Source organism: Oncorhynchus clarkii, unplaced genomic scaffold, assembly GCF_045791955.1.
Source record: "Oncorhynchus clarkii lewisi isolate Uvic-CL-2024 unplaced genomic scaffold, UVic_Ocla_1.0 unplaced_contig_214_pilon_pilon, whole genome shotgun sequence".
In the NCBI taxonomy this organism is placed as follows: Eukaryota; Metazoa; Chordata; class Actinopteri; order Salmoniformes; family Salmonidae; genus Oncorhynchus; species Oncorhynchus clarkii.
The window spans coordinates 212501-226050 of record NW_027257928.1 but is presented as its reverse complement, the minus strand read 5'-3'; the positions used below and the strand labels follow the sequence as shown (position 1 = coordinate 226050).

General features: G+C 44.9%; 1 protein-coding gene and 1 pseudogene across 1 annotated transcript in view; both read left to right on the top strand.

Annotated features, from left to right (window-relative positions):
* LOC139393681 (CUB and sushi domain-containing protein 3-like) overlaps nt 1-13550 on the top strand; it is a gene marked incomplete at its 5' end in the record, with an annotated part of 562572 nt that overhangs the window by 403211 nt on the left and 145811 nt on the right. Inside the window, 3 exons of the mRNA XM_071142025.1 lie at nt 270-383; nt 4692-4880; nt 11851-11997. Coding sequence (XP_070998126.1) covers nt 270-383; nt 4692-4880; nt 11851-11997 — 450 coding nt within the window. The remainder of the gene's footprint in view (nt 1-269; nt 384-4691; nt 4881-11850; nt 11998-13550) is intronic.
* Nucleotides 7759-11133, top strand: LOC139393683 (dynein heavy chain-like; annotated as a pseudogene).

Sequence of the window (13550 nt, the reverse complement as noted above, 5' to 3'; positions counted from 1 at the left end):
GCTCTTCATCAGAGTGTCCATCTTGATAATGCCTTGACGGCTACAGTATTGTCGTCAGACTTGGGTTCAAATAGTATTTGATTTATTTAAAATATTTTAGCTGTGCTTGTCTGAGCTGACCTGGCATCTGATTATATCAAGCCAGGCCTGGTGGTGTTTAGTGATGTCTATGCCTCCTATCTGAAAGACTGTGTGTGTGTGTGTGTGTGTGTGTGTGTGTGTGTGTGTGTGTGTGTGTGTGTGTGTGTGTGTGTGTGTGGTTCCTCCAGGGGACATTATCCGGTACCAGTGCCTGCCAGGGTTCACCCTGTTGGGCTCGGAGATCCTGACGTGCAGGCTGGGGGAGAGGCTCCAGATGGACGGCCCTCCACCTCTCTGCCAAGGTTAGCATCGGCTGCATCTGTAATGGCGTCCCCTATGTAGTACACTGCTTTTGACCAGGGGTCATAGATCTCGAGAGCTTCTAAACTGAAAACATCACTCAAATCAAATCAAATGTATTTATATAGCCCTTCGTACGTCAGCTGATATCTCAAAGTGCTGTACAGAAACCCAGCCTAAAACCCCAAACAGCAAGCAATGCAGGTGTAGAAGCACGGTGGCTAGGAAAAACTCCCTAGAAAGGCCAGAAACCTAGAGAGGAACCAGGCTCTGAGGGCTGGCCAGTCCTCTTCTGGCTGTGCCAGGTGGAGATTATAAACCTAGAGAGGAACCAGGCTATGAGGGGTGGAGATTATAAACCTAGAAAGGAACCAGTCTATGAGGGGTGGCCAGTCCTCTTCTGGCTGTGCCGGGTAGAGAGGAACCAGGCTATGTGGGGTGGCCAGTCCTCTTCTGGCTGTGCCGGGTGGAGATTATAACAGAACATGGCCAAGATGTTCAACTGTTCATAAATGACCAGCAGGGTCAGATAATAATAATCACAGGCAGAACAGTTGAAACTCAGAATTCCAACATTCCTCTTATAGACCGTTTGTCTCTGCTGTAAAAAGTAAAGCACAGTATAGGGAATACGGTGCCGTAGTGAGCACAGACACATTGTCCTGGGCTATAAAGCACAGAGAGTTCACATTACGGAAATAGGTTTGACCTCTTATTTAATTTCATTCTTCTGTTTGTTGATGTCCGCTGTACACGTTCCTGTATAGAGTCGGGGAAAATATTGAGCTCTCTGTCGACGTAATCTATCTTTGTTTTTTTTTTTAAACCTGTCGTTTTTTTTACATTCTGTTCGTTGATATCAGCTTCAAATGTTTTCCTGCTCATTTTTTTGTTGCCTGAACATTTCACATTTTGTTGGCCACGTTAACCTTTCTGTTCTATTACCTTACCTCTTTAAAAAAATGGCCTGAAGAAAGAAAGCTAGTTGTCAGAATAACAATATGGTTCGAGAGTGTTGTCGTTAAATCAGACATGCCACTCTTCAGTACTGAGAAAGGTGCTGATGTATATAGTCACCATCATTTTACCATCAGAAGGTATCTGTCTTCAGTACTGAGAAAGGTGCTGATGTATATAGTCACCATCATTTTACCATCAGAAGGTATCTGTCTCCTGTACTGAGAAAGGAGATGATATAAACAGTAACCATCAGAAGGTATCTGTCTCCAGTACTGAGAAAGGAGATGATATAAACAGTAACCATCAGAAGGTATCTGTCTCCAGTACTGAGAAAGGAGATGATATAAACAGTAACCATCAGAAGGTATCTGTCTCCAGTACTGAGAAAGGAGATGATATAAACAGTAACCATCAGAAGGTATCTGTCTCCAGTACTGAGAAAGGAGATGATATAAACAGTAACCATCAGAAGGTATCTGTCTCCAGTACTGAGAAAGGAGATGATATAAACAGTAACCATCAGAAGGTATCTGTCTCCAGTACTGAGAAAGGAGATGATATAAACAGTAACCATCAGAAGGTATCTGTCTCCAGTACTGAGAAAGGAGATGATATAAACAGTAACCATCAGAAGGTATCTGTCTCCAGTACTGAGAAAGGAGATGATATAAACAGTAACCATCAGAAGGTATCTGTCTCCAGTACTGAGAAAGGAGATGATATAAACAGTAACCATCAGAAGGTATCTGTCTCCAGTACTGAAAGGAGATGATATACAGTGCCTTGCGAAAGTATTCGCCCCCCTTGAACTTTGCGACCTTTTGCCACATTTCAGGCTTCAAACATAAAGATATAAAACTGTATTTTTTTGTGAAGAATCAACAACAAGTGGGACATAATCATGAAGTGGAACGACATTTATTGGATATTTCAAACTTTTTTAACAAATCAAAAACTGAAAAATTGGGCGTGCAAAATTATTCAGCCCCTTTACTTTCAGTGCAGCAAACTCTCTCCAGAAGTTCAGTGAGGATCTCTGAATGATCCAATGTTGACCTAAATGACTAATGATGATAAATACAATCCACCTGTGTGTAATCAAGTCTCCGTATAAATGCACCTGCACTGTGATAGTCTCAGAGGTCCGTTAAAAGCGCAGAGAGCATCATGAAGAACAAGGAACACACCAGGCAGGTCCGAGATACTGTTGTGAAGAAGTTTAAAGCCGGATTTGGATACAAAAAGATTTCCCAAGCTTTAAACATCCCAAGGAGCACTGTGCAAGCGATAATATTGAAATGGAAGGAGTATCAGACCACTGCAAATCTACCAAGACCTGGCCGTCCCTCTAAACTTTCATCTCATACAAGGAGAAGACTGATCAGAGATGCAGCCAAGAGGCCCATGATCACTCTGGATGAACTGCAGAGATCTACAGCTGAGGTGGGAGACTCTGTCCATAGGACAACAATCAGTCGTATATTGCACAAATCTGGCCTTTATGGAAGAGTGGCAAGAAGAAAGCCATTTCTTAAAGATATCCATAAAAAGTGTTGTTTAAAGTTTGCCACAAGCCACCTGGGAGACACACCAAACATGTGGAAGAAGGTGCTCTGGTCAGATGAAACCAAAATTGAACTTTTTGGCAACAATGCAAAACGTTATGTTTGGCGTAAAAGCAACACAGCTGAACACACCATCCCCACTGTCAAACATGGTGGTGGCAGCATCATGGTTTGGGCCTGCTTTTCTTCAGCAGGGACAGGGAAGATGGTTAAAATTGATGGGAAGATGGATGGAGCCAAATACAGGACCATTCTGGAAGAAAACCTGATGGAGTCTGCAAAAGACCTGAGACTGGGACGGAGATTTGTCTTCCAACAAGACAATGATCCAAAACATAAAGCAAAATCTACAATGGAATGGTTCAAAAATAAACATATCCAGGTGTTAGAATGGCCAAGTCAAAGTCCAGACCTGAATCCAATCGAGAATCTGTGGAAAGAACTGAAAACTGCTGTTCACAAATGCTCTCCATCCAACCTCACTGAGCTCGAGCTGTTTTGCAAGGAGGAATGGGAAAGAATGTCAGTCTCTCGATGTGCAAAACTGATAGAGACATACCCCAAGCGACTTACAGCTTTAATCGCAGCAAAAGGTGGCGCTACAAAGTATTAACTTAAGGGCCATGATTTTGCACGCCCAATTTTTCAGTTTTTGATTTGTTAAAACAGTTTGAAATATCCAATAAATGTCGTTCCACTTCATGATTGTGTCCCACTTGTTGTTGATTCTTCACAAAAAAATACAGTTTTATATCTTTATGTTTGAAGCCTGAAATGTGGCAAAAGGTCGCAAAGTTCAAGGGGGCCGAATACTTTCGCAAGGCCCTGCATAAACAGATTTTATTTTGTAGTGCTACCAAGGGACAAAGCTTTAACACAGTGAACCAGTACTCTGTACCCTGAGGCTCTGTCACACCCACACCCACACCCACAGTCACAGTCACAGCCCCAGTCACAGCCCCAGCCCCAGACACAGCCCCAGCCCCAGCCACAACCCCAGCCACAGTCACAGCCCCAGTCCCAGTCACAGCCCCAGTGACAGCCCCAGCCCCAGCCACAGCCCCAGCCCCAGTCACAGCCCCAGCCCCAGACACAGCCCCAGCCCCAGCCCCAGCCACAGCCCCAGCCCCAGTCACAGTCACAGTCACAGCCCCAGCCCCAGCCACAACCCCAGCCACAGTCACAGCCCCAGTCCCAGTCACAGCCCCAGTGACAGCCCCAGCCCCAGCCACAGCCCCAGCCCCAGGGCTCACATCACTCTGTCCTCTCTGTCCTCTAACATCACTCTGTCCTCTCTGACCTCTAACATCACTCTGTCCTCTAACATCACTCTGTCCTCTCTGACCTCTAACATCACTCTGTCCTCTAACATCACTCTGTCCTCTCTGACCTCTAACATCACTCTGTCCTCTAACATCACTCTGTCCTCTAACATCACTCTGTCCTCTAACATCACTCTGTCCTCTAACATCACTCTGTCCTCTCTGACCTCTAACATCACTCTGTCCTCTAACATCACTCTGTCCTCTAACATCACTCTGTCCTCTCTGTTCTCTAACATCACTCTGTCCTCTAACATCACTCTGTCCTCTAACATCACTCTGTCCTCTAACATCACTCTGTCCTCTAACATCACTATGTCCTCTAACATCACTCTGTCCTCTCTGTCCTCTAACATCACTCTGTCCTCTAACATCACTCTGTCCTCTAACATCACTCTGTCCTCTAATATCACTCTGTCCTCTCACATCACTCTGTCACTCTCTGTCCTCTTTCCACCCACAGTACAATGTCCTGCTAACGAGGTCCGCTTCGACTCCACGGGGGTGATCCTGAGTCCCGGCTACCCAGACAGCTACCACAACCTCCAGACGTGTTCCTGGCTCATCAACGTAGAGAAGGGCTACAACGTCACCCTCCACTTCCAGCTCTTCCAGACAGAGAAGGAGTTTGACATCCTGGAGATATTTGACGGTGGGACATTTATCAACGTCACTTTGAGTATCGCAGTTAATCCTCTCTCTTCACATCTCTCATCGCAGGATAATTTGCAAAAATGACCACAGATTTGATCTGTCATGTGAAAGCTTTAGATAATGAATCCCTCAGCCATTAATTGTACTTTTTTAAACTCAGACCTTACTCCAAGCACCCTTCCAAGCACCCTTCCAAGCACCCTTCTTACCACCATTACTTTACCTAAGTAAACTATGACAGAAATTTGTCCCTTCCAGTTTTATCATTGAAACAAAACAAGGCATCAGTTTGCTTTAGGACCATACGGACGCTTCTGATAGGTTGTTTGGAGTGTTTACCCGACAAAATATACAATAATAACTAATGATAATAATAATACATTTATTGTGAGTGGAAACTTGAAAGTCGTGAGAATGTTGTGCAACAATTTCACATGGAAATAGCTTTTGATATCTATAATATAGCCCACAGTAACCTACATGCAGTGTTCAGTACCAGCCCACAGTAACCTACATGCAGTGTTCAGTGCCAGCCCACAGTAACCTACATGCAGTGTTCAGTGCCAGCCCACAGTAACCTACATGCAGTGTTCAGTGCCAGCCCACAGTAACCTACATGCAGTGTTCAGTGCCAGCCCACAGTAACCTACATGTGGTGTTCAGTGCCAGCCCACAGTAACCTACATGCGGTGTTCAGTGCCAGCCCACAGTAACCTACATGCAGTGTTCAGTGCCAGCCCACAGTAACCTACATTGCGGTGTTCAGTGCCAGCCCACAGTAACCTACATTGCGGTGTTCAGTGCCAGCCCACAGTAACCTACATGCAGTGTTCAGTGCCAGCCCACAGTAACCTACATGCAGTGTTCAGTGCCAGCCCACAGTAACCTACATGCGGTGTTCAGTGCCAGCCCACAGTAACCTACATGCGGTGTTCAGTGCCAGCCCACAGTAACCTACATGCAGTGTTCAGTGCCAGCCCACAGTAACCTACATGCAGTGTTCAGTGCCAGCCCACAGTAACCTACATGCGGTGTTCAGTGCCAGCCCACAGTAACCTACATGCGGTGTTCAGTGCCAGCCCACAGTAACCTACATGCAGTGTTCAGTGCCAGCCTACAGTAACCTACATGCAGTGTTCAGTGCCAGCCTACAGTAACCTACATGCAGTGTTCAGTGCCAGCCTACAGTAACCTACATGCAGTGTTCAGTGCCAGCCCACAGTAACCTACATTGCGGTGTTCAGTGCCAGCCCACAGTAACCTACATTGCGGTGTTCAGTGCCAGCCCACAGTAACCTACATTGCGGTGTTCAGTGCCAGCCCACAGTAACCTACATGCAGTGTTCAGTACCAGCCCACAGTAACCTACATGCAGTGTTCAGTGCCAGCCCACAGTAACCTACATGCAGTGTTCAGTGCCAGCCCACAGTAACCTACATGCAGTGTTCAGTGCCAGCCCACAGTAACCTACATGTGGTGTTCAGTGCCAGCCCACAGTAACCTACATGCGGTGTTCAGTGCCAGCCCACAGTAACCTACATGCAGTGTTCAGTGCCAGCCCACAGTAACCTACATTGCAGTGTTCAGTGCCAGCCCACAGTAACCTACATTGCGGTGTTCAGTGCCAGCCCACAGTAACCTACATGCAGTGTTCAGTGCCAGCCCACAGTAACCTACATGCAGTGTTCAGTGCCAGCCCACAGTAACCTACATGCGGTGTTCAGTGCCAGCCCACAGTAACCTACATGCAGTGTTCAGTGCCAGCCTACAGTAACCTACATGCAGTGTTCAGTGCCAGCCTACAGTAACCTACATGCAGTGTTCAGTGCCAGCCTACAGTAACCTACATGCAGTGTTCAGTGCCAGCCCACAGTAACCTACATTGCGGTGTTCAGTGCCAGCCCACAGTAACCTACATTGCGGTGTTCAGTGCCAGCCCACAGTAACCTACATTGCGGTGTTCAGTGCCAGCCCACAGTAACCTACATGCAGTGTTCAGTGCCAGCCCACAGTAACCTACATGCAGTGTTCAGTTCCAGCCCACAGTAACCTACATGCAGTGTTCAGTGCCAGCCCACAGTAACCTACATGCAGTGTTCAGTGCCAGCCCACAGTAACCTACATGCAGTGTTCAGTGCCAGCCCACAGTAACCTACATGCAGTGTTCAGTGCCAGCCCACAGTAACCTACATTGCAGTGTTCAGTGCCAGCCCACAGTAACCTACATTGCGGTGTTCAGTGCCAGCCCACAGTAACCTACATGCAGTGTTCAGTGCCAGCCCACAGTAACCTACATGCAGTGTTCAGTGCCAGCCCACAGTAACCTACATGCAGTGTTCAGTGCCAGCCTACAGTAACCTACATGCAGTGTTCAGTGCCAGCCTTCAGTAACCTACATGCAGTGTTCAGTGCCAGCCCACAGTAACCTACATTGCGGTGTTCAGTGCCAGCCCACAGTAACCTACATGCAGTGTTCAGTGCCAGCCTACAGTAACCTACATGCAGTGTTCAGTGCCAGCCTACAGTAACCTACATGCAGTGTTCAGTGCCAGCCCACAGTAACCTACATTGCGGTGTTCAGTGCCAGCCCACAGTAACCTACATTGCGGTGTTCAGTGCCAGCCCACAGTAACCTACATTGCGGTGTTCAGTGCCAGCCCACAGTAACCTACATGCAGTGTTCAGTACCAGCCCACAGTAACCTACATGCAGTGTTCAGTACCAGCCCACAGTAACCTACATGCAGTGTTCAGTGCCAGCCCACAGTAACCTACATGCAGTGTTCAGTGCCAGCCCACAGTAACCTACATGCAGTGTTCAGTGCCAGCCCACAGTAACCTACATGCAGTGTTCAGTGCCAGCCCACAGTAACCTACATGCAGTGTTCAGTGCCAGCCCACAGTAACCTACATGCAGTGTTCAGTGCCGGCCTACAATGTATGATACTTCTAAAAACGTTTTTACATTGTGAAGGACTTTGACATTAATTCATGATTTTATGTATTCGTCTGTAAGACCATGGGCTAAATAGGTGCATGTAAATTGCATTGGATTGTGTTATATGATGCAAGAAACCACTTAAAAAAAAATATATATATATATATTATTATTATCACCATACAGGAATTAGACACTGTACCCCTCTGACTATTGGTTTATTTGCACATTCAAGCCTGTCTCAAAATACAATACAGTCCCTTTAATTTTGTTTTTACCTGACTGGCTTTTCACCGACAGCATGTAATGTAGCCGACACGTTTTGTGTTCTTGTAGGAAGCAGTAACTCCCCATTGTTGACCGATACTTCTCTATAACTGGGCTAACAACTCGCTAAATAACAAAGACTATCTACATAGAGAGATGTTAGGACATGTTAGGACATGTTAGGACGCCGCTCTGCGCTCTGATCTGAAAAGAGCAGACACTCGCCCGGTGATTGAAAGACCTCTCCCCAATATCCTTCTAGTCCGTTGCTCTCTGGCTCTGCCTACAACTAAATCCCAGGCTCAATCTTGCAAAGTTAGATTTGGTTTGGTTTGTTACATTGAAAATGGGCTGATATAATGCTGATTCCTAAAAAATAAATAAAAACACGTTGATCTACAATTTATAGTGTAAACTAGTTGGGCGAACTCAGCGAAGTTGGATCTCTGTCCCGACTGGCTTTGCTTCTGCGCATCAGTCCTGCAGGAGGGCGCACCGCCGGGCAAGCGCGACGTTTAGAGGGAACATTATTCACGAAGATTGTAAAATTGAGTCAACCCTACTTTATTGAGGTCTGAGTCAAAGCAATATGGCTATTTGCTAGTGTAATTGACTACTTAAAGATGAATAAACTGCACTGCAAGGTCGAACCAATACAACGAATCACGCTTTGAATTCCAATAGAGGAGCTAACCAGCCAACAAGTGTGGTTACACATTACATGTAATACACTACACAGTACATGTAATACACTACACAGTACATGTAATACACTACACAGTACATGTTATACAGTACATGTAATACACTACACAGTACATGTAATACACTACACAGAGGAGCTAACCAGCCAACAAGTGTGGTTACACAGTACATGTAATACACTGCACAGTACATGTTATACAGTACATGTAATACACTACACAGTACATGTTATACAGTACATGTAATACACTACACAGTACATGTTATACAGTACATGTAATACACTACACAGGACATGTTATACAGTACATGTAATACACTACACAGGACATGTTATACAGTACATGTATTATAGTATATGTTATACAGTACATGTTATACAGTACATGTTATACAGTACATGTATTATAGTATATGTTATACAGTACATGTATTATAGTATATGTTATACAGTACATGTATTATAGTATATGTTATACAGTACATGTTATACAGTACATGTTATACAGTACATGTATTATAGTATATGTTATACAGTACATGTTATACAGTACATGTTATACAGTACATGTATTATAGTATATGTTATACAGTACATGTATTATAGTATATGTTATACAGTACATGTATTATAGTATATGTTATACAGTACATGTATTATAGTATATGTTATACAGTACATGTTATACAGTACATGTATTATAGTATGTTATACAGTACATGTTATACAGTACATGTATTATAGTATATGTTATACAGTACATGTTATACAGTACATGTTATACAGTACATGTATTATAGTATATGTTATACAGTACATGTTATACAGTACATGTTATACAGTACATGTTATACAGTACATGTATTATAGTACATGTTATACAGTACATGTTATACAGTACATGTTATACAGTACATGTATTATAGTATATGTTATACAGTACATGTTATACAGTACATGTTATACAGTACATGTATTATAGTACATGTTATACAGTACATGTATTATAGTACATGTTATACAGTACATGTTATACAGTACATGTATTATAGTATATGTTATACAGTACATGTTATACAGTACATGTTATACAGTACATGTATTATAGTACATGTTATACAGTACATGTATTATAGTACATGTTATACAGTACATGTTATACAGTACATGTTATACAGTACATGTTATACAGTACATGTATTATAGTACATGTTATACAGTACATGTTATACAGTACATGTTATACAGTACATGTTATACAGTACATGTATTATAGTATATGTTATACAGTACATGTTATACAGTACATGTTATACAGTACATGTATTATAGTATATGTTATACAGTACATGTATTATAGTATATGTTATACAGTACATGTATTATAGTATATGTTATACAGTACATGTTATACAGTACATGTTATACAGTACATGTATTATAGTATATGTTATACAGTACATGTTATACAGTACATGTATTATAGTATATGTTATACAGTACATGTTATACAGTACATGTTATACAGTACATGTATTATAGTACATGTTATACAGTACATGTTATACAGTACATGTATTATAGTATATGTTATACAGTACATGTTATACAGTACATGTAATATACTATATGTTATACAGTACATGTTATACAGTACATGTTATACAGTACATGTATTATAGTACATGTTATACAGTACATGTATTATAGTACATGTTATACAGTACATGTTATACAGTACACACTTGGAGGGAATGTTCCACCTATTAACTATCTGACCTCTGATGATGTCACACTGTGTGCTTTTCTGTGTTTGTGGAGCCAGAACATTCACCTGAAACAGCATTAACATCTCTCTGTGTCTCTGTCCTAACAGGTCCTAACATCTCTCTGTGTCTCTGTCCTAACAGAACATTCACCTGAAACAGCATTAACATCTCTCTGTGTCTCTGTCCTAACAGGTCCTAACAGGTCCTAACATCTCTCTGTGTCTCTGTCCTAACAGAACATTCACCCGAAACACCATTAACATCTCTCTGTGTCTCTGTCCTAACAGAACATTCACCTGAAACACCATTAACATCTCTCTGTGTCTCTGTCCTAACAGAACATTCACCTGAAACACCATTAACATCTCTCTGTGTCTCTGTCCTAACAGAACATTCACCTGAAACACCATTATTTTATACACTCAATTCTCCTCCCTCTGCATTTGTCTGTGTCACTCTGTGTCTCTGTCCTAACAGGTCCTAACATCTCTCTGTGTCTCTGTCCTAACAGGTCCTAACATCTCTCTGTGTCTCTGTCCTAACAGGTCCTTACAGGTCCCAACAGGTCCTAGCATCTCTCTGTGTTTCTGTCCTAACAGGTCCTAACATCTCTCTGTGTCTCTGTCCCAACATGTCCTAACATCTATCTGTGTCTCTGTCCTAACAGGTCCTAACATCTCTCTGTGTCTCTGTCCTAACAGGTCCTAACATCTCTCTGTGTCTCTGTCCTAACAGGTCTCTTTGTCTCTGTCCTAACAGGTCCTAATATCTATCTGTGTCTCTGTCCTAACAGGTCCTAACATCTCTCTGTGTCTCTGTCCTAACAGGTCCTAACAGGTCCTAACATCTCTCTGTGTCTCTGTCCTAACAGGTCCTAACATCTCTCTGTGTCTCTGTCATAACAGGTCCTAACATCTCTCTGTGTCTCTGTCTTAACAGGTCCTAACATATCTCTGTGTCTCTGTCTTAACATGTCCTAACATCTCTCTGTCCTAACATGTCCTAACATCTCTACGTGTCTCTGTCCTAACAGGTCCTAACATCTCTCCGTGTCTCTGTCCTAACAGGTCCTAATGTCTCTCTGTGTCTCTGTCCTAACAGGTCCTAGCATCTCTCCGTGTCTCTGTCCTAACAGGTCCTAACATCTCTCTGTGTCTCTGTCCTAACAGGTCCTAACATCTCTCTCTCCTAACATGTCCTAACATCTCTCTGGGTCTCTGTCCTAACATGTCCTAACATCTCTCTGTCCTAACCATTCCTAACATCTCTCCGTGTCTCTGTCCTAACAGGTCCTAACATCTACAGCCAGAGCCTGGCATCCCTCAGCGGTGACATCACCACGCCCTTTAACCTCACGACCTCTGGTCATCAGTTGCTTCTGCGCTGGTCGTCTGACCACGGCACCAACAGGAAGGGCTTCCACGTCAGATATGTGGGTGAGTATCAAAGTATGTATCCTGTTAATAATGACTTTCCTTCACCCAGCACGTCTTCATCCACCCCGCTATACTACACAACCAATAGGAGTCATTAACGTCATGGTACAGGGCCCCTACCAAAAATAGACTGGCCATTGGGCAGTTCTGGACAATTTTATTTATTTATTTATTTGTTTATTTATTTATTTATTTCACCTTTATTTAACCAGGTAGGCAAGTTGAGAACAAGTTCTCATTTACAATTGCGACCTGGCCAAGATAAAGCAAAGCAGTTCGACACAAACAACAACACAGAGTTACACATGGAGTAAACAAACATACAGTCAATAATACAATAGAAACAAGTCTATATACGATGTGAGCAAATGAGGTGAGATAAGGGAGGTAAAGGCAAAAAAAGGCCATGGTGGAAAAGTAAATAGAATATATATATATTCCCAGTCCATCCCTGGGCCCCGTCCATCCCTGGGCCCCGTCCATCCCTGGGCCCCGTCCATCCCTGGCCCCGTCCATCCCTAGGCCCCGTCCATCCCTAGGCCCCGTCCATTCCTGGCCCCGTCCATCCTCGATCCCGTCCATCCCTAGGCCCCGTCCATCCCTAGGCCCCGTCCATCCCTAGGCCCCATCCATCCCTGATCCCAGTCCTTCCCTGGGCCCTGTCCATCCCTAGGCCCCGTCCATCCCTAGGCCCCATCCATCCCTGATCCCAGTCCATCCCTGGGCCCCGTCCATCCCTAGGCGCCGTCCATCCCTAGGCCCCATCCATCCCTGATCCCAGTCCATCCCTGGGCCCCGTCCATCCCTAGGCCCCGTCCATCCCTGATCCCAGTCCATCCCTAGGCCCCGTACATCCCTAGGTCCCGTCCATCCCTGATCCCAGTCCATCCCTGGGCCCTGTCCATCCCTAGGCCCCGTCCATCCCTAGGCCCCGTCCATCCCTGATCCCAGTCCATCCCTGGGCCCTGTCCATCCCTAGGCCCCGTCCATCCCTGGGCCCCGTTCATCCCTAGGCCCCATCCATCCCTAGGCCCCGTCCATCCCTAGGCCCCGTCCATCCCTGATCCCAGTCCATCCCTAGGCCCTGTCCATCCCTAGGCCCCGACCATCCCTAGGCCCCGTCCATCCCTAGGCCCTGTCCATCCCTAGGCCCCATCTATCCCTGATCCCAGTCCATCCCTAGGCCCAGTCCATCCCTAGGCCCCGTCCATCCCTAGGCCCCATCCATCCCTGATCCCAGTCCATCCCTAGGCCCCGTCCATCCCTAGGCCCCAACCATCCCTAGGCCCCGTCCATCCCTGATCCCCGTCCATCCCTAGGCCCCGTCCATCCCTAGGCCCTGTCCATCCCTAGGCCCAGTCCATCCCTAGGCCCCGTCCATCCCTAGGCCCCGTCCATCCCTAGGCCCCGCCCATACGTGGGCCCCATTACCGAAAACAAACCGGCCTGTAGGATTCCCTACTAATTCCTTACAGAACAGGAATTCGTCTAGCCATCAGCATCATCACTGTGTTGTGATGAAATCACTGGCCACTTTAAATAATGAAATCTCT